At 39.1% G+C, this 22,053-nt stretch overlaps 1 protein-coding gene across 2 annotated transcripts in view; it reads right to left on the bottom strand.

Moving 5' to 3' along the window:
- The window catches only part of LOC124294980 (dipeptidase 1-like), a 1,606,684-nt gene that overhangs the window by 96,278 nt on the left and 1,488,353 nt on the right, over positions 1–22,053 (bottom strand). For both annotated transcript variants that reach the window (XM_046742822.1, XM_046742823.1), the window contains exon 12: positions 8,991–9,129. In XM_046742822.1, coding sequence (XP_046598778.1) covers positions 8,991–9,129 — 139 coding nt within the window. The remainder of the gene's footprint in view (positions 1–8,990; positions 9,130–22,053) is intronic.

Below are 22,053 nucleotides of genomic sequence, written 5' to 3'. Positions count from 1 at the left end.
CATATAAGCCACAAATAATTTATGCAAACACACCACTGCTGATTTAAGAATATGAACTGAAAGCTGCCAGCATATAATGCCTGCTGTTGATGAACTGACCGCCCGAATTTCCAGCGAGAATTTAAACAGTCGCGAGAGCGGTGGGGACAAGCTATTTTAATTTTTTGAGCTGTACTGGTTTTCACGCCAGTCAATCAGAAAAACTGATTTAATTTTATCTCAAGTCTCGCATGATACGTCGCAAAAGGTAGATAAAATTAGAACTCCGCCGAAACAAAATGTAATTGTTTTGGTGCTTCTGCGTCACAAGATAACTTCAATTTCTTCAATGGCATACAAGCCATTCCATGTTAACTTTCCGATTTCTTTCAATGCTTCAAAAAATAATAATAACCAAAGTCCCAAATGTTCACAGCATTACACACGTTGATTCCAAAATTGTAAGCTCGAAATCGATTCCAGTTACCTCACAAACTACTGAAATACCGGGCTCCGGAAGATTTCACGATCGTAAAAGAAACTATGCCAGAAACCGTTCGGCAATTTGTGGGAGTGTTTTTTGTTATAAATGCAACCGAAATCGATTGAAACGAAGAAACTCCCAAATTGTTGCCTAGAAAGAGCTTTGTAGTGTTAAATAACACGAATCGAAGCGAAATAGTGCGATTCTAATGGGAATTCGGCTGCACGTGTATAAAGGTAGTTCACCCCTAAGAAACGTTATGTCGAAAAACGCAAAAACACGTGCCCCCTACTTTCTTCTGCTGTTTCAAATGCAATTAATTTCATTAAAATCCGAACAATAGTTTTTCAGTTGTAAAACTTTTTTAACTTTCAACCCCTACAATTTTAGACTATTCAACCCTGTCGTAATCGGACAAAATACATTGTTCATTATTCGTCACAGGAATTATTCTCCAATTAGTTCAATTCAAATATCTCAACTGGAACTATGCAAAACTGTGAAACAACCACTGAAGATGCCCAATTTTGGGGGCTGATATCACCCCTTCAAACTGTTTTTCGCGATTAAAAAAAATACGTGTCTCTCAAATTTCGATGAACAAACACATGCTTGAAAGGTCGAAATTGGGGGGCGGGCGGGACACCTCAGCAGTTTCCTTGTCATGAGCAACCTGCAACATCATAGATCGGCGTCGAAGCAACAAAATACTGTATGCTTATGGTAAGAAAGAACCACTAGATACATTGAGAGCGTTTAAATCAAATATTGAAATAACCACAAAGTCGACAGCAGTCGACGCAGCAGTAATAGTTCTCGATGGAGACGGTGGGGCACTACTAGGGAAAGAAACGGCATTAAAGCTAGAAGTACTAAAGATTGAGACAAGTATCATCGCGGTAGAACAGAAAAAATTAACAGAGAACTGGGTAAAGGAATTTGAGGAAGTATTTGATAGAACGTGTACTGTGGCTGATCAAAGACTAAATTTATTTCTTCATACTGACCGGAGGTAGGCAGTTACAACGATACAACATAGATGGCGCTAGTAGTACATCAAATACATTATTTTGATATTAATTCTAACATCTCCACTTATCAAAATAATCTGAACTTTGTAACATATAAACTATTTTTGATAAACAAAAAAAAAAATGCTATTAATTTACAGATAGTCACCTATTAAACAATGTTTTGAATACCTAACTTTCTTACAAAATAGTCATGTTTAACACTATCTAAACCCTTGGTCAGCAAGTCTGCTGGCATTTCAGATGTTGGCATGTAGACTATCTTTATAAGATTGTTAGCAACTGCTTCTCTAACAAAATGATGACGCACATCTATGTGCTTCGTTCTTTTATGAAATAAAGGATTTTCAGACAGCTTCTGAGCACCTTGATTGTCATTATACAATATAATTACATAATCACAACTGTTTATAATTTCAGAAAACAAGTTTTTTAAATAAATAGCCTCTTTACAGGCTCCAGCAATCGCCATATATTCTGCCTCTGTACTTGATAAGGCTATTGTACGTTGTTTTTTACATTCATATGAAATAACAGTTCCAGAAAGTTTAAAATAGAAACCTGTATAGGATCTCCTATCTAGTGTATTTGAAGCCCAATCTGCATCAACGAAACCCTCTAATTTACAATTATCTTTGATAAACATTAGGCCATAAGATTTAGTTTTACATAAGTATCTTAGGATGCGTTTCGCATGCTTCCAATGAGTATAGGAATATGAATTATTAAATTGGCTCAAATAACTCACACTATAGGAAATATCTGGGCGAGTCAAAACACTTAAGTACATTAGGCTTCCTATTAGTTGTTGGAATGGATATTGTTTACAAACATCTACACTTTTCTCTAGTTTTAAATTTTTCTCAATAGGAGTACCAACAACTTTACAGTTTGTCATATTAAACTTACTTAAAATATGATCTACAAACTTTTCTTGATCTAAGGAAATACTGCCATTCTGATACATTTTAACTCTCATACCCAAACATTGTTTTAATTGGCCCAAATCCTTAATTTTAAATTTTGACATTAAATTTGTTTTTAACTCATTAACCATATTACTACTGTTTGAAAAAATGAAAAAATCGTCAACAAAGATTGCTATTATGATCTGCTCCTTTTCACGATTTTTTATATACAGACATGGTTCTAACTTTGACTTAACAAAATTTAATTTTAATAAAGAATCATTTACTCTTTCGTTCCAAGCCCTGGCTGATTGTTTTAGATCATAAATTGCACGATTTAATTTAAGAACACTATTTTCTTTACAATCTAAATTAGGGGGAACTTGCATATACACATTTTCATTTAAGTAGCCATTTAGGAATGCAGTAGTTACATCTAAGTGAGTAATTTCAAAGTTAAGTTTGACACTTAAAGCAAATAGAAATCTTAGTGTAGAGTAACAAAGCACTGGTGAGAATGTGTCAGCGTAATCCACACCCTCTTTTTGGGTAAAACCTTTTGCCACCAGTCTTGCTCTATATCGCACACTATTGTCACTTTCGTACTTTTTCTTGAATACCCACTTGCACTGTACCACTCTATCAGCTTCTTTCCTATCTATAAACGTCCATGCTTGATTATCGTCGAAAGCTTTCAGTTCATCTTCCATCGCTTTTCTCCACTGTTCCTTGTCTGGTCCATTTATTGCAGCTTCATAACTGAGTTCTTCATCACATGACTCCGGATTATCCAGAAGACAGAGATTGGTTATCCCATATCTTTCTACTGGCTTTCTCTTACGCTTGGCTTCAATTTGAACTTGATTCTCTGCAAAAGACTCTTCTTTAGTAACAGATTGATATGAGTCATCTTGGGAAGACGATGATTCACAAATATATGTTGAATCATTTGGATCTGAACCTGAATTTTCTATTAAGTTTTCATCTTCTTCTAAGTTTTTATCTTTCTTTGACTTATTTTCACAATCGTTTACTACAATCTGAGCTTCGTCCAACTCTAATTTTTCCATAATGATGACATCTCTGCTCGTAGTAATTTTTTTAGTTCTTGGGTTATATAATCTGTATCCTTTCACATCATCTGGATACCCCACTAAAATTAATCTGTCAGCCTTCTTATCCCATTTTTGTCGTTGTACTTTGGAAACATGCACCATTACTTTACTGCCAAAAATTCTAACGTGGCTGAGGTCTGGTTTCTCACCTGTCCACCTCTCAAATGGTGTCATCATGCCTAAACTGGCGGCTGGTGTTCTGTTCTTTAGGTGAACTGCAGTATTAACTGCTTCAGCCCAAAAACTTTTGTCGAGACCTGCTTCAAACAATAAACATCTTGCCCGTTCAACTACAGTTCTGTTGAACCTCTCTGAGAGTCCATTCTGCTCTGGAGTGTGAGGATTGGTCTTCTGATGGACGATACCTACTTGTTTTAAGTAATTTTCCATTTCACGTGAACAAAATTCACCTCCATTGTCGGTTCTCAGTATTTTTATTTTGTTTCCAGTTTGATTCTCAACTAAACTTCGAAATTCTTTGAACTGCTGGAACACCTGGTTCTTTTCCTTCAAGAAGTAGACAAAAGTCATTCTGCTGGCATCATCCACAAACAGAAGAAAGTACTTCGCCTGACCAATTGACTTGGTCTCCATCTGCCCGCATAAATCTGAGTGTACTACATCCAGTAGTTTTCCACTTCTATGGTTTGCTGATGGGAAGGGTAAACGTGATTGTTTTTCCTCACAGCACACTTCACAATTCTGTATCTGTATGTCAGCGTTCTCGTGAAAAGAAACTCCTTCTACTGCTCCTTCTTTCATTTTTTGTAAGGACTTACTATTTATATGTCCTAACCTTCTATGCCATGTTGACATTGCCGATAACGAGTTCTCGAATTTTTTTGTGTTTAACTTGTACACTCCATTCGTCAAATTAGCTGTACCAATAAGCTCATTTACTTGGTTGTATACAAAACAGGTATCCTTTTTGAATACAACTTTATTACCTTTAGCTATAAGTTGGCTTACGGATAGTAAGTTTGCCGTTAGATTCGGTATATACAATACGTCCTTCACAATCACTTCATACTGAGAACTGTTCACGCATGTCGTTATCTGTGTTTCACCAACACTAACTACAGGCACCGTCATTTGATTTGCCACAACGATTTCTTTTGTTTCGTGTACTGGTCGAGTTCGGAGTAAACATTTTTGGTTTGACGTCATATGCGCGCTTGCGCCTGAGTCAATGTACCAGTCTTCTGTGTTATAATAACCATTGAAAAACGCTGCGCTAAAAGCATTCAATTGTTTATTTGCTTTTAATTCAGGACACTTATTTTTGTAGTGGCCGATCTTCCTGCAATTATAACACTTTATTTGTTTACTGCTGGTTGACTTTGACATTTGCTTGTCAGTGCTGCAATTTTTATTTCGCTGTTTTGACCAAAAAGCAGAATCGATTCCAATATTGCCAACCTCCGAACACATGTCAAGTAACTTTGTTTTGATGACGTCAGCGCTAACGGCTATTCCAGAGTGTTCTATTGCCATTATCATCGGTGAATACTTATCTGGAAGTCCCGCTAAAAGTAATGACCCAATCCACTCGTCTGTGATTTCGAAACCTGTCCCTTTCAATTTATGTGCTGTCTCAACCACTTGAGATACATAGGATGTCATGGATTCGCAGTTATCGAGGCGTATTGAAATCAATGTACGGAGCAAACTTATTTTTCGTTGATACCCCGTGTCATCAAATAACTGTTTTAATTTCTTCCACACACCGTCCACTGTAGTTTCACTTTTTATATGCACATATAATGAACAGTCAATAGTCATAACGAGTTTTGCTTTAGCTTTTTTAATCTCAGATTCACTGATAGTTGCTGGCACATTTTCAATGTCAATGCCTTCAAGTAACAAGAAATTACTTGTTGCAAACGCCCAATCGTCGTAATTTTCGCGTCCCTTGAGTTTCGGCACATTCACTAAGTACCCCGACGTCGACATAGTTACTTTAGCACGAGAAATTATTTTAAATTTAGCAAAAATCGGTCTGGGCGCATAACCTGATAGAACGTGTACTGTGGCTGATCAAAGACTAAATTTATTTCTTCATACTGACCGGAGGTAGGCAGTTACAACGATACAACATAGATGGCGCTAGTAGTACATCAAATACATCATTTTGATATTAATTCTAACAGTATTTACAAGATTGGGGAAGTTGAAAGATTTCCAGTTACATATACCAATCAAAAAAGACTTCACACCGGTAGCTTAACCCGTAAGAAGATTACTACATCACCTCAGGGATATATGAAGGACAACTAGTCAACGCACTGTTAAAGTCGGACATAATCGAACGAGTCGAGGGACCGACACATTGGGTAATGCCAACACACTTAATACCAAAGACAAAAAATAAATGGAGATTATGCATCGACATCGAAGAGCAAATAAGGCAATTGGAAGAGAACGTTTTCTGATACGTACTATCGAAGAAACCCTACACTTGTCAATTTTTCGTCACGATTCATACGAGACCTTGCAACAACAAGCGAGCCGTAGAGAAGATTAACGAGAAAAAATTATAAATTCAAATGGAATGAAGAACAAGACAGAGCCGTTCAGAAAATCAAGGAAGCGATAGTCCAACCAAGGATATTAGAATTTTTCCAAATGTGTGTAAAGACACAAGTCATTGCAGATGCCAGCCCAGTAGGTCTTGGAGCTGTATTAATCGAAATATAGAAAGACGGTCCTATCCGACGTAGAAAAAAAGTACTCTCAGACTGAGAAAGAAGCCCTCGCATTAGTATGGACATGTGAAAAGTTTCACCTGTACCTATATGGAAGGGAATTTGACCTAATAACTGATCATAAGCCTTTAGAAGTTATTTTCGGGCCGAGATCGAATCCCTGTGCGAGCGTAGAACAATGGGTCTCACGCCTGCTGACCTACAGGTACAAAGTAATCTACAAGCCAGGGCGATCCAATATTGCCGACCCCTTGTCAAGACTTTTGGACCTTCAAGGAAAGCCAAAAATAGCGGAGATTGATTTGGTACGAGTCGTCGTTGAGGCTGCAGTTCCAAATACAATGAATCTAGAGCAAATCAAAAAGGAATCAGATGTAGACGAAGAAACACAAAACGTAAAGAAAAGCTTGGAAACCAACAAATGGGAAAGGGAACAAAAGATGTACTAAGTGGTTTGACATGAACTAGGAGTAGTAGATGTCATACTTGTACAAAGCACACAAATTGTCCTACCAAGAAGCCTACACAAAGAAGCAATGGAAATAGCCCATGAAGGACACATAGGAATCGTTGGAATGACGCAAAGACTCCGGACCAAAGCCTGGTGGACAACATTGGCTAAGGATGTGGAAAAATGGTACAAATCTTGCCACGGATGCCAATTAGCTGGGGCACCTGACCCGCCAGAACCAATGACGAGAACAACCCTACCAAGTGGACCATGTGAACTGGTCAGCATGGATTTTCTGGGATCACTTTCATCGGGACACTATCTATTAGTTTTGGTCGGCTACTATAGTCGATTTTACGAGATGGAAATTATGATGTCAATTACAGCTAATAAACTACTTGAGAGATTAAAAATAATATTCGCCCAATATGGAATTCCAAACACCGTTATAAGCGATAACGGGAGGACATTCATTGAGAGGGAATTTAAGGCTTACATGCAAAAACATAGAATACACCAACACTACAGGACTCCGTTATAGCCTTCAGCGAATGAGGAGGTTGAATGTCAGAACAGATCAATAGAGAAACGATTAAGGATAGCTCACGCGACAGGGAAAGATTGGAAAGAGAATATCTGGAAATACCTGTTTGCATACCGGACTACGTCACACAATACAACAGGAGTAGCACCTGCAGAACTCATATTCAATCAAAATATTAGAACAAAACTACCCGACTTGACTCTAACAAACGTTGAACCGCATGATGTAGAAATCCAAGACAGAGACCGTCTAAATAAGGAAAGAGGGAAGATATACGCCGATGACGGAAGAAATGTGAAACCAATGCAGATCTCGGAGTGAGACCTGGTATTAATACAATAACAGAAAAGAAATAAACTGACGACACCACTCAAGTGAACACCATTGACTGTAGTTCAAAAAGACGGAAACTTTACAGTAGCTGAAACACTGGACGGAACGAAATACCAAAGTAACTCTACGCAATCCCAGAAATACGTTGAAAGGCAAGACTCAGCGAGAGTATAGCTGAGAATAATCCAGTTACAACTAACGCGACCGAACAAAATACACAGACTTGACCAGAGTCACAAGATAGAGTAAGACCTAAAAGAAACATGAAGACACAAACCGATTTAATAATTATATCTCAGCATAAGTAAGGAAATTTTTATGAAGAATGTTATATTATATATGAATATTTGTATATGAACATTATTGTGATTTGAAGGAAAAAAAAAAATTACAAAAAAATTTACATGTATGTCGAAATAGCTTAACCCTTATGTGTGCATCCGGGTACCCACCTCGTCACATTCTTGCTTGTCATTTTGTGAAGACTTTTCTTTCAATCTGAGCCTCTGGATCTAAGCAGTTAAACTCTTCACGAAGAGATTCCCATAGCTATATTTCGAAAAAAAATAATTTTTTTTGCAATAAAAATATTAACTTGAAGTACGGTTAGTCCCAGGGGCACCTAGGATACCCGGGTACCCACTACAGAAAAATTTGATATTTGATTTAATGTATTGATCTGTAAATCAATGTTAATGTTAATAAATGTTCCTAACTGAGCAAATGCGTCACTTCTGGGCCTTTGTATACTTGAAAAGAGATGTAACTATCTAACTACCACTTCCACAAACATTTAGAACATCTGCTGCTCGATAAAGCCAATATATTGACTGCGGAGCACTCGAGATCTCCTCCTTCGATCTCTCTTTGTGGTAACTACATGATACTTTTAGATATAAATATAGCTTAATTACTTTTTAATTATATTCACTCAATTAAGTTAATCGATTTATAATGATTCTGTTCACATCTGAACTCAAAAAGTAATTAGAACTGGAGGTGGGTACCCGGGTACCCTGGGTGCGCGCATCAACGTAGGAGAAATTGGGTGCGCACATAAGATTTAAAAGAAAGAAGAGAATGTAGTGTTTGAATAGAATGATCTAGATGGCAGTATAATGCGAAAAGAGAATAGTTAGAGAAATCAAAGAAGGGGTGCCAATAAAGATATACGTGTGCAACATTAAGTCCGAGTTTTAATACGTTATCTGCCTAATAAGTAAGAGAGCAGACATTAAATTGGAAAACAAAGAGTATTATAGAGCCTATGTTTCTAATGTTCACAAGTTGAAACAAACGCAACCAATAAATGTATCACTTCGTTCAATCGTATTCACAATGATACCTCATTATGATGTAAGTGATGCATTTCGACCATACGCGTCCTTTTTATATCATGTTTTCTTTCACAAGGATACAGATTATTGTTTTGTTATTTACCTGTTCCACTTTCTTGAAAACCCTCAGTAGGTTGAGACCTGCTAACTTTTTGACATCATCTTCTGTCCATGAAGAATCTTCCAGTAACGCTGCTAAGAGTTGGGGATACTTTGACACATCTTCCAAGCCCGTCGGCGTACTGAAATGTGCATCAGTGCGATTATGTAATATTCACCACGGTAAAGATTAGATTATTTCATGCTAAGTGAATTTTGAGATTTATGGAAGAATAACCCATCCACTAACTATAGATAATGAGTGCATTCGCGTAGCTTGTTCATTATCCACTGATTTCTAGCAGCCAACCCCATCTATACTTCAAGTTTGTCATTTTAACAAATATAATATGTATAAAATGGTAGTGCGTATTTTGGACCTTTTGGAAAGACTAGGATATCACCCACATTGGTTCCAAATAAATAAACATAAATATCTTTGAAAGCACAGGGATTTTTCCCAACCCTCAACCCTCTTAGAAGTATGTGAAGTTTGCCATTTAAAATATATACATTCTCAATCAACTTTGAGTAGACGTCGTAACGTGAATGCCTGGTGAGCCCGAAATATATTCCACGTTGTCACGTGCAGACCATGATCTGATAGATCTCGTCCAGCGTGTTAAAAAGAACATATATATTGTAACGGACAGCTGATCGAGGTCACCACCGACATCAGCTATGGCCGTACATACGACAGATCACAACAATAACAGACGGTGACCGATGCCTCGCTGACACATACTAACTCGACGATTCACCGGCCAGGTCATGGATATGGAAGAGACGACGACGATGTAGCGTGATGTGCGATCGCGACGAATATAAATAGGAGAGCCGTGGAGAGGATCGGCAGCAGTTGACCGCCATAGCGCCGAACTGACCCACTCGTTATCAACGTTTTTGAAGAGCAGTTGTCCGGCAAAGAGCCGAGCTGAATCACCCAGATCTTTTAATGAAGTGTTCCTCATCTGGGGGGGCACTGTCGAATTTAGCTTCGGTAACTCGTAAGATAGAAATCCAAGTAAAGCGCTTAGATTCAAACTTAGAAAATTTCACAAAGAGTAGAATCCACGAAAGCACGAGATTTCTAAAAAGATAGGAATTTCAGCACAGAGCATAATATAAAATTTGAACCATAAAAACGATCAGGAGTAGAACCTATGAATTCTCACAAAAATATTTTATTTTGTTTTTTTTTCACTGTTCATTTTAAAAATTTAGTTATTCTGAGCGCTGAGCATGATATTGTATCATTTCATTTGTTGGCTTGAACAATTTACTTTAATTAAAAACTTATATTGGTTGACTTGCAAAATTTATACAACGCGTCTATTTCTCTGATCTACACGGTTTGTTTATTAAAAATTATGAATTGCATAGAATAAACAGGCAGTCAAGGTCATTCCTGGTCTACAGGATAGGCGTTGTATAGGGGTTATCAACTCACGACTGAAAGTAGGCAGGCGACTCTGTTTACAGAGTTCGCAGATACAAGGAAGCACAGGGAAACCTGTGTCTCCGAATAGATGATATACTCCTCAATCTATTGTCTCCGATAGATTGCATAAGCAAGACTGCTGTTGTCATGCGTAAGGGAGCATAAGAGAGAGAATATTATTCATAAAAACAAGGCGGCTGTGACTCATATCAATATTTAAGCGAGAAAAATTTACTAGAAAGTGTCCGTTCTAATTGGCTAAAATTAATGTAATGTACTATGATATACACACATTAACAGCCACATAAAGATGTCTAATGTGCACATGTCAACAAGTCAGACACACACACAAGTCTGAAATGTGCCTCTCGCGACGAATTTCAAAAATGTATCTGTAGAACATCCAGTCACGCTGCAAGATAGTGCATGAAATAATGGTAATTGCAATTACGCAAAACCTAATCATCCGACAACGCCTGCGTTGTGCACATATAAAGCATCTATCAAGACGTACTATCGCGCGGAGAGCCTGCGCTACAACTTGAAAAATGTGCGAGTTAAGGATTTTCGAAAAAACGGTGATTTTTACGGTTTTTCCGGTTTTTCTCTGTCAATAATAATTCAATCGAGTCGGTTTGGCGCTCATTTTCTTCGTATTTCAATTTTCTACAATTCGTCTGTTCAGAGCAACGAGATTTCTTTATCAGTTTTCATTCTTTAAGCGAAAAACTCGGAAAAACATGACTTTTGGCCCTTAAATTTTTATAAAAAATTATTAAATGATAGCTGCGTGTCCAAAAAATGGCAGAATATAAATACGGACTGTCTTTCGTGTAATGGCACAAGTGGTATCCAGCTACTATTTTTGCCAGGCAAAATTCTTTATTGCTTTTGTCCAAATCAAGAGTCACTTCATTTGCTGTGTACGCGATAATGACAGACTCTGTCATAAAATATGTATTTCAGGAGTCACGTTTTGGATCGTATGGATTAGAAGAAATTCCTACGTGACGTTATCTTCGAACATTTTTAGTAAATGCAGTGCCTGCATCAGGGGGATCTTGTATGTTATTTTGTTCGGCTTGTTCCCATGTACAATGGATACTACAAAAGCAACAGCAAACTGTCCACACTTTGAGACGTTTTACTCCACAATCTGAGACGTTGGATTGCCATTGAACCTTCAAAAACCTTATGGGCTTACTATCAAACGGATAGAATGAAAACAGGTGTTCTAAATACTACTACGTATCTTTTTCGAATGTTTTTGAATTCATAGAATCATAATACACATTCAGTGATTGCCACCCCTATGCAGTATTTCAATGTGCTTCTCAGTTCCTGAGACAACCTTGATTGTATTCAGAAATTGTGGTCGACATTTTTCACGTGGTGAATATTCGAAGAAACAGCTCTTTATGAGAGAGCTATATAAACTGATCCATGTGTTTATCAGTTAACCTTTTGCTTCAATTATACCTGTATGTACAGACGTCTCATCCAGAATTAGGCGCTATATGCGTTGTCTCAGTTACTACATTTGTGAGAACATTGCCGTCTTGCGTTTGAGGAACACTTTTGTTCATCATATTATATTCCCATTTAGCTTGTGAATGTATTTTTTTTCAATTTTTTAGCCATGCTCTATTGCAGATTTCGCGGATTCGTCGTTTGTGATCATTTCTGTGGTGTATGCGTGTACGACATGAGCGAGACATCGAGCGTGAGGGGGAGATAGAATGTAAGGGGTGAGACATCAGTTCGATGGTCACGTCCGCCAAATAAAGATATAACGATAATTCGTCTCTCCGTATTATTATCCTGTTATCCCTAATACACTACAGTGGTGACGAGGAAAAGAACCCGGAGTCAGCAATAGTGGTTTCCATACAGTACGAATGAGCGATAAAACAATAAAGCACAGTGACGTGACTGAAAGTCTGTATGAGGACGAACTCAGTGATGAAGAGCAGGGAGAAGAAAAGTGTATGGCAGAAAAACCGAGCAGCAGTAAGGGAAAACTGACCTCGTGGATATACAAATTAAACAAAGCAGAATTACAAACTAAGCTCGCAAATATTCCTGTGCCATTCGATGAAGGTGCAACTGTTGATCAACTACGTAAATTGCTGGTGACAAGAGTTAAGGGCCAAAACCATAGCCAAGAGGGAACAAGTGTACAGCCAGTCGTGATGGCGTCAGGGACAAACAACAATAACCAGAATGTATTACTAAAGTTTAATCTGGAAGAAGATGACTGGGAAATTTTTGTGGAACGGCTGGAATTCCATTTTGTTGCTTGTGATATTCCGGATGCAAAAAAACCGGTGGTTCTGTTGACACGGTTAGAAGTGAACACGTATAATCTACTCCGAAACCTGGCGGCTCCAAGGAAGTTAAAAGAACTCACGTTCAATGAACTAAATAATTTAATGCAAAACCATCTAGAACCACCTCCGTCGGAGGTCGCCGAAAGAGCGAAGTTCGCGAAGAGCACGCAAAAACAAGCAAAATCTATCGCGAATTTTGTGGCTGAATTGAGATTGGCTGCGCGATATTGCGAATTCACTAACAGCGATGAATGACTGCGCGACCAGTTTATTGCGGGAATATGACACAAAGCAGCCAAAGTCGAGCTATACAGGAAAAAACCACAAACATTCAGTGACGCGGTAACTCAAGCTACGAGTTTCGAGGTCGCCAATAACTACGCTGAAACGCCTATCAACACACCGATGAACGCCGGGATACATCAGTTCTGTCGCGGGGGACCGCGGGGGCAGAGGCTGGAAAAATCCGAGGATCCAAGAACGAGGCCGAGCAAAGGAGGCAGCAACACCGGAGCGACGGAGTCAACAAAGGGCGAGCACGTCAACAAAAACGATGGCATTTTGTTTTTGCTGTGCAAGATCTGGGCATGAGACGTCGGTGTGCCGTTATAGAGATTACCCATGTCACCGATGTGATCAAAAAGGACACTTAAAAGTAAGGTATAGCAACCCAGCGAAAACATTGACCATTGACAATACAGAGGCCCTAAAAAAAGAAGAAAATGACCACGAGATAGAGGACTACAGCGAAGACGATTTCCATGACGATCATGGCCAATACGCATTCGAAACGGTACACGGCGATCAGCAAAAGTCGATAAATCAAATCCGTGATTGCGTGGATTCCCAGTTCGTAGATATTGCGATAAACGGAATATCGGTTCGTATGGAATTAGACTCGGGGGCCGCGGTAGCCACAATGTCAAAAAAAGATAACATGAGATTGTTTCTGACAGTCACGGTCGAAGAACCGAAGCAGGAATTTCGGGTCGTGGGCGGAACAATAACCAAGCCGTTAGGGGTGATGCGTGATTTGGAGATCGAATTTAACAGGGTAAACGCAAAAGGGGTCTGTTATATAGTCGAAGTGGAAACACCGTTACTCGGTCGGCCGTGGTTAAAAAAATTAGGGATGTGGCCATGGCCATGTTTAGCTATAAAAACTGTCCAGCATTCGAAATCAAAGAATGAGAGGGTTTGATTGAGAAAAAATTTCCGAGTCTATTTTACAATGAAATCGGGACCTTCGCGAACGGTAAAGTGTCAATTCAAGTAAAACCGGGAACTCAGCCAAAATTTTGGCGATCACGGCCACTACTGCTTGCGTTAATTGACCGAGTCAGTGCAGAAATCGATAACTTAGTCGACAGGGAAATTTTAAAACCGGTTAACAGCAGTGAGTGGGCAACTCAAATCGTGCCAATCCTTAAGAAAACAGACGGGTCAGTAAGAATCTACAGAGACTTCAAAACAACGTTAAACCCCTCATTGATCGTTAACCAATATCCGCTGCCGAGAAAAGAGATGTTATTCAGGCGGTTAGCGGGGGGGGGGGTTAAATTTACAAAAATTGACTTGAAACACGCATATCAACAAGTCTTACTCGAAGAGAATAGTCAAAAATTCGTGACGATCAACACGTACAAAGGGTTGTTTCGCTATACGCGCATGCCGTTCGGGATATCATCGGCGTCAGCGGAATTTCAAAATATCATGGATAAGCTCACAGCTAGTCTTCCCGACGTTCAATTTTTTCTAGACAACTCGATAGCTACAGGCACATCGAAAACGGAACATTATTACAATGTTATAAACTTGTGCGAACGATTTGAAAAATGTGGGCTTAAAGTAAATAAAGGAAAATGTGCGTTTTATAAGAATAAGATAGAATATTTTGGATTTATCGTTGACAAAGAAGGAATTCACCAGATGGAAGAAGCTATTCGCGCAATACGGGAAGCTCCGAGACCGCGAGACGTTGAATAATTAGTCCTTCCTGGGCGGAATAACTGTACACGATGTGTACATCGAAAATCGAGCACAAAAATTATAACCACTGTATAAACTGCTGCAAAATAAAGTTAAATGGGAATGGTCAGAAGAATGTGAGAAATCGTTTATTGTAATTAAAAAAGAAATGGTTTCGCCGAAAGTTCTAGCTCATTACGACCCAAATCTCGAGCTTATATTATCGTGCGACGCGTCGGTGTATGGGGTAGAAGCTGCATTAACGCAACGAGACAGAAACAAAAAAGAGCGACCGATCGCGTTTGCATCGCGAACCTTATCGTCTACCGAAGAAAAATATACGCCGATCCATAAAGAAGCTACGGCAATTATATGTATACGGGCTGACAAAGTTCTACATTTATTTATACGCGCGACACTTCATCCTTCGGACAGATCACAAACCGTTAACACTTATTTTTGGACCAAAAAAAAAGTATTCCTATTATTGCTGCAAATCGATTACAACGGTGGGCATTGTTCTTAACGGCGTTCCAGTATACAATTGAATACGTAACATCTCAAAAGAATGTGTTAGCAGATGCGTTAAGGGGTTATATACAGTTACAATTTTCAAAAAATCGATTTTTTTTTTAATTAATTTTCTCAATTTACATATATTTAAGAATACACACAGGAAATTTCATATCGTTCCGGTGAATATTTTCAAAGTTACACGCAAATTTGAAAAGGCATTTCAGATTGCTTGAAAGTACAAGGCCGGAGCAGAGGCGCTTACCTGGAACGCTGTCCCTTTTATGCACCTGCCTATTGTAAATGTTCCCTTCTATTATATTTAGATGCGTAAAGCAACAGTGTGTTATTATTTTTTTCATACCTGAAAGGTAAATTTTTATTTTTCTCTCCCCAAACTTTAAAGGCGTTTTTTCCAAAATGGTGTTTACTAAGTCGGTGACCAACATCACTCGAAAACGGTTAAACCGATTAGTCTCAAGTTTTAACACGAGCTTCTTAAATGTATTTTTTAGTCATTAATCGAAGATTTTTTCTCACCGATAAATACTTTTTTTTATAAACAATTCAAGGCAGAAATTTTGGTCAAAAATCGATTTTTTTTTTTTTTTTTTTGGGAAACCACCATTTTGTCAAACAATTTTATCTTGCTTATTCCTTCGATTAATTACTAGATTTAACATTACTTCAACAAAATCTGTTTGGTTTTTTGATCTCTGAGGATCCAGTTCAAAGACATAGTGGTCACCGCAAAACGTCTTTTTTGAGAGGAGCTCCCGGAGATCAGCTGTAGCTCCTTTCCTAATGAATATTTTTACTAATACTAAGTCTTGAAATACAGTCAAAGGATACCATAATATGTGTACAAATTTTTAGACCAATAAATTTAAAAGTTTTCTCAGAAAAAATTCTGGAAAATTCGCTTTTTTTCGGCCTTCTAACTGTATATAACCCCTTAAGTTGATCACCGTTACCAATAGCTGCGAACGATAAAAAAAAAAAATTCAGGGAATTTCACACCTGGAAGTGTTGGAAGTTGGAGGATTGATCGATTCAAAAATTGTCGCAAAGGCCTCAAGACGAGATTTAATTTGTAATCAGGTTAAACGCGCAATGATGGAAGGTTTGCCGCGAGAAATGCAAAACTCACATTCGGAACTCAGTAAATACGCAGTCGTCGAAACGAGTTAAGGGTGGATGGAGATTGTTTACTGTGGGCCGCGCGAGTCGTGATACCGCGAGAATTGAGAGCGGCTATTCTCGAGGCGTTACACGCTAGTCATTTTGGAATTGTCAGGATAAAACAAGTCGCGCGATCTTATCTATGGTGGCCCTTACTAGATAGAGATATGAGTAGTACAGCAAGGCGGGTTCTGAGTACAAACACCTTCTTTACCGACCGAGCCGCTCCGCGCAGCCCAGACGCAAACCCTTTTCCGTGATGATCTCACAGTCCGCCTATACATTCTCCCCAGACTCAAACCCTTTTCCGCGATGACGTCACAGTATGCCGTACCGGCTTGAGGGCGCAGCAGGGGCGAGAACTTTTTTACCGTCCCGCATTCCTTTCCCACGTTATCAACCACGTGATGACCTCACAGTCCGCCGTACTGGCTTGCGACATTCTCCCCAGACTCGAACCCTTTTCCGCGATGACGTCACAGTCTGTCGTACCGGCTTGAGGACGCAGCAGGGGCGAGAACTTTTTTACCATTCCGCATTCCTTTTCCACGTTATCAACCAAGTGACATTCCAAAATTAATAGTTCCGAGAATGGTTTTTTATCCACTCGGATATCGCTGATGTGTAACATCAACCACCCCCACATTCCTTTCCCACGTTATCAACCACGTGACATTCCAAAATTAATGGTTCCGAGAATCGTGTTTCACTCATTCGGATGTCGGTTTGATATCGACCACGTGACATTTTTTGGCTTGTAACTGCCGTGTGAACTCAACGATGAATTTTGAACGGGTTCAGACAAGACCGGAGTGCAAGGTCGGCCGATAGCCGCGGTACATTCAGAGCCAAGGATCTGCGGTGTTGGGTTACTATCGCTCTTGGAATGCCAAAAGGTGCGCGCGCATCCATACAGCTGCTCTATAAAAAGGACGCTCATCACTGCAAACGATCATTAAGTCACAACCTGTCAAGTATACGTGAGGAAAAAGCTCAAGATGGAATCCGCGAAGTGTTTGAGATTGATCGATGTTATGGAAACGACGTTCAAGATTTTATCGGAAAAATCGTCGTCGGCAGAAATTGCAAAATGGATTCGACTGGGAACCCAAAATATCAGGCTTTTGAATAAAATCTTACGCAACAACGCCTCAACGATCGGGGAGAAGACAAGAATTTTGACTACAATTGGAATTCTGAAATCGTTGACAGTCAAATTTCAACAATTGCAGAAAGTGGGTGACAGATTACGAAGCCGACGAAGAAGCGATCGAGTACGGTGGGGAGATTTGGAATCAGCTTTCGAGAGTAGAATTCGAACTGGATCCATCGTCAATTTGAAGCATAAAGATGTGGAGAGATTTCTAGAAGACGCAAAGGTACTAGCTGTGACGAGGCTGAAAAACGCTCTGAAGAAAGACAGGAGCTTGAAAGCCAACGTTATCCTGGCTTGTAAATTTGAACTTAGAAAAGTTGATCGCACGGTGGAAGAGATCAAATTTTTTAATACGAGAAATGATATCATCCTCCAGACAACGGATATCAACGAATGGTTCATCGAAAACGCGACGGAGCGTTTGTTGAAAAAGGTGGAAGATTTCCAGGAAAAGGATTCAGGCTGGTCGCTGACTGAAATAATCAATTTGACTGTGAATATCAACAAGTACGTACCACTACGAGGCGGTGTCTTCACATACACACCACTAGCCAAAGATATTCAAGATAAGAAGGCTGTCGTCAACATCCGTAACAGCGACTCGTATTGCTTTCTCTGGTCGGTCACCGCAGCTCTGTTCCCAGCCGACAACTACAATCCCAGTAAAATTACTTCGTATCCACATTTCAGCTCAGTGCTAAAATACGACGGTTTGCATTTTCCAATGTCTTTAGATCAGATTCCAAAATTTGAGAAACTCAACAAACTTTCAATCAACGTTTATGGTATAGATAGTGCGGAAAAGCGCAGTGAAATCGTACCCATTTATTTGAGTCGAAACAAGTCTGACAAACCTGTAATTCATCTTTTAGCGACAGAAACTGAAATCATCGACGATGACGATGATGATGTCGATATGGAAAATTATGAAAAAAATAGAATCTTTCATTTTACTTGTGTTCGAAATCTGTCTCGATTAACGAGTTCTAAAATTTCTAAACATAAACGTCGTACTTGGTTATGTGATAGGTGTCTATCACACTTTCAATCTGAAGAGTGTTTAACAAAGCACAATGTAGATTGCATGAATTTAAACAAAACCAAAGTTATTCTACCTACAGATGAGGAAAAAATTCTAAAATTTAAAAATTTTAAGCACAAAGAAACCGTTCCGTTCTGCATTTACGCGGATCTCGAATGTTTACTGGAACCTACGCTCAAAAAGATGGGTACGAGAACAATTTATCAGAAGCATCTTCCGTATAGTATAGCTTACTATCTGCATTGCGCGTTTGACGATTCGCTTTCAAAATTCAAAATTAATCGCGGAGAGACTTGCGTTCAATGGTTTGTGAACGAGTTAGCGGAATTGGCACATTCGTTAGAGGGATACTACAAGACTGTTGTACCGATGGAACCGCTCAATTTCAATCAAATCAACGAATTTCACTCAACAACAGTGTGTCACATTTGTGAAAAACCGTTTACACTCACAGACGTAAAACATCGTGATCACTGCCATTTCACGGGAAAGTACCGTGGTGCTGCTCACCGAGGTTGCAATCTAAATTACCAAAATTCGCACATTATCCCAGTGATATTCCACAATCTGTCGGGTTACGATTCACATTTTCTAATCAAAGCACTGGCTACATCGTTCGAGGGCACAACTAAGCTTCTACCCGTAAACAAAGAAAAGTACATTTCATTTACAAAATATGTCGAGGGGACAGATATAAAGTTTAGATTCGTAGATTCGTACCGTTTCATGCCCAGTAGTCTTGAGAAATTAGCAACGTATCTCGGTGATGATCAAAAAACAATAACACGTGAATTTTATCATAGCTCAGATAAATTTCAGTTATTGACCAGAAAAGGAGTGTTCCCGTACGAATATATAGACAGTTGGGAGAAGATCGAGGACACACGGCTACCATCCAAACAACAATTTTACTCAAAATTAAATGATCGGGATATATCAGACGACGACTATGCACATGCATGTAAAGTTTGGCAAACTTTTAACGTTCAAACTTTGGGAGAGTATTCGGACTTGTATTTACAGACGGACGTGTTTTTACTGGCCGACGTTTTTCAAAATTTTCGACAGAATTGTTAGACGACGTACAAACTGGACCCGTTACATTACTACACAGCGCCCGGTCTGTCGTTTGATGCAATGTTGAAATGTACAGGCATCGAACTCGAGCTTCTCACCGACATAGACATGGTTATGTTTATCGAAAAGGGTATTCGAGGTGGTGTGTCACAGTGTTCGAACAGATACGCAAAGGCCAACAATAGATATATGGGAGAGGAATTCGATCCTGAGGTCGAAGAATCTTATCTCATGTACTTCGACGTTAATAATTTGTACGGTGCTGCTATGAGCTTTGCTCTGCCATACAGTTCCTTCGAATGGTTATCAGACTTCGGACAATGCGACGTTCTTACCATCTCGGACGATGCGGAGTTTGGTTACATACTGGAGGTGGATTTGGAATATCCTGAGGAACTGCATGAAATTCATAAGGATTTACCACTGTGTCCGGAGCACTATATACCTCCGATCTCGAATAGTAAGCAACCGAAATTGACGCCCACGCTACTTTCCAAGAAAAACTACGTTGTTCACTATAGGGTTTTGAAACAATGCTTACAATTAGGCTTAAAATTACTCAAAATTCACAGAGTTCTCAAATTCAGACAAACCCCGTGGCTCAAAAAATACATAGATATGAATACTAATTTGCGCAAAAAATCTCACAACGAATTCGAGAAAAATTTTTACAAACTGATGAACAACGCAGTTTTTGGCAAAACAATGGAAAATGTTAGGAAGTATAGAGATGTCAGACTGATCACGAAATGGGATGGAAGATACGGTGCTAGAGCTACCATAGCCAAACCCAATTTTCACAGCTGCACCGTTTTCGGCAAAGATATAATTATCGTTGAAATGAGTAAGACGAAAGTCAAGTTGAATAAACCATTGTATGCAGGTTTCTCCATCATGGATCTGGCTAAAACATATATCTACGATTTTCATTACAATTACATTAAGCAGAAATTCGGCAACCGAGCAAAATTAATGTACACGGATACCGACAGTTTGATTTACAATTTTACCGTCCCCGACATATACGAACACATGAAGGAGGACTTGCACAAATTCGATACGTCTGATTATCCGCTTGACAACGTTTACGGAATACCTCGAGCAAACAAAAAAGTTCTCGGCTTGATGAAAGATGAGAATAATGGAAAAATAATACTGGAATTTGTAGGATTAAGAGCTAAACTGTACGCATTCCGAGTCTTGGGAGATGAGAAAGACAATAAACGTGCCAAAGGTGTCAAAGGATCAGCGTTGAGAAAAATAACTTTCAACGATTATTTGGAATGTGTTTTGAACCGTGAAAATCTATCCTCAAATCAGCATTTGATATTGATTCGAAAGCACGAGGTATACACCGTAAAACATCAGAAAGTAGCACTGAGCTGGAATGACGACAAGCGGATCGTGTTTCAAAATACAACCGACACGCTTCCGTGGGGCTACAAGCCTACACCTTAGCTTTGTAATTTATAACTGTACCATGTCTGTCGATTGTCTAAAAAATAAAGATGCATACTTGTTGTGTGTGTGTGTGTGTGTCGGATATAAAATAAAGAGGGACATACGTTTTTACAAAAAAATTCATTTATTCTGGGGGAACGTTATATAAGCGAAAAGTGAAAACTTCATCGCCAGTCTGAAGCTGTTCTTCTTGCAAATGAGAAGTGCTCTGGAACAACAACGTGAATTGAAGAAACGACTAGAACTGCTCCTCAAGAATATTGGAGAAGTAAAACATCTGCTGAAAATCAGATCTGACCTCAATCAACTCACAAGAGATTTCGAGCACCTACAACTCGACCGTAACGATCATGGACTTTTCAAAATTGAACAAAGTCGCTCGCCTGGAGGCATTTCTGCCCTTGAAAAAGCTTTCGGACCTCGAAGTATACTTCGAATACCGGGTCAGTGGCGTTCGTCGGGTTGAAACGAAATTTGGAGACAAAATCGTTCTGGACTTGGATGACTCTTTCACGATTTTCCTGCCCAACCAACTGACCAAGGCCCTCCACGAAAATGAAGATTTGTTCCAGAAGGTGACGACAGCCAGTAAGGAGATACGGTTGCGTCTACGCTATCTTGGCGGACCGTACGGTCAACTTGAATTCGTATACGTATAATCTGAGTATCGCATTCAAATATCCAATGTTCTGTGTAAGTCTCACGTTCAATAAACAAAAAAAAAGATTGAAATTATGAATATTTTTTTCATTTATCCATCTTGTATACCTTTGATCCTACGTACGTTTTGTACCTTGTAATTGTATCTAGAATTAAGTCTCAAAATCTAAGAAAATGCTACTCCGAACACCACTAAGCAACGATGGAGGGTTTCGAGCTGCGTCATGTAATGTGAAC

Source organism: Neodiprion lecontei, chromosome 6, assembly GCF_021901455.1.
Source record: "Neodiprion lecontei isolate iyNeoLeco1 chromosome 6, iyNeoLeco1.1, whole genome shotgun sequence".
Lineage (NCBI taxonomy): Eukaryota > Metazoa > Arthropoda > Insecta > Hymenoptera > Diprionidae > Neodiprion > Neodiprion lecontei.
The sequence above is the reverse complement of the archived record's forward strand: the minus strand, read 5'-3'. Positions and strand labels throughout refer to the sequence as shown.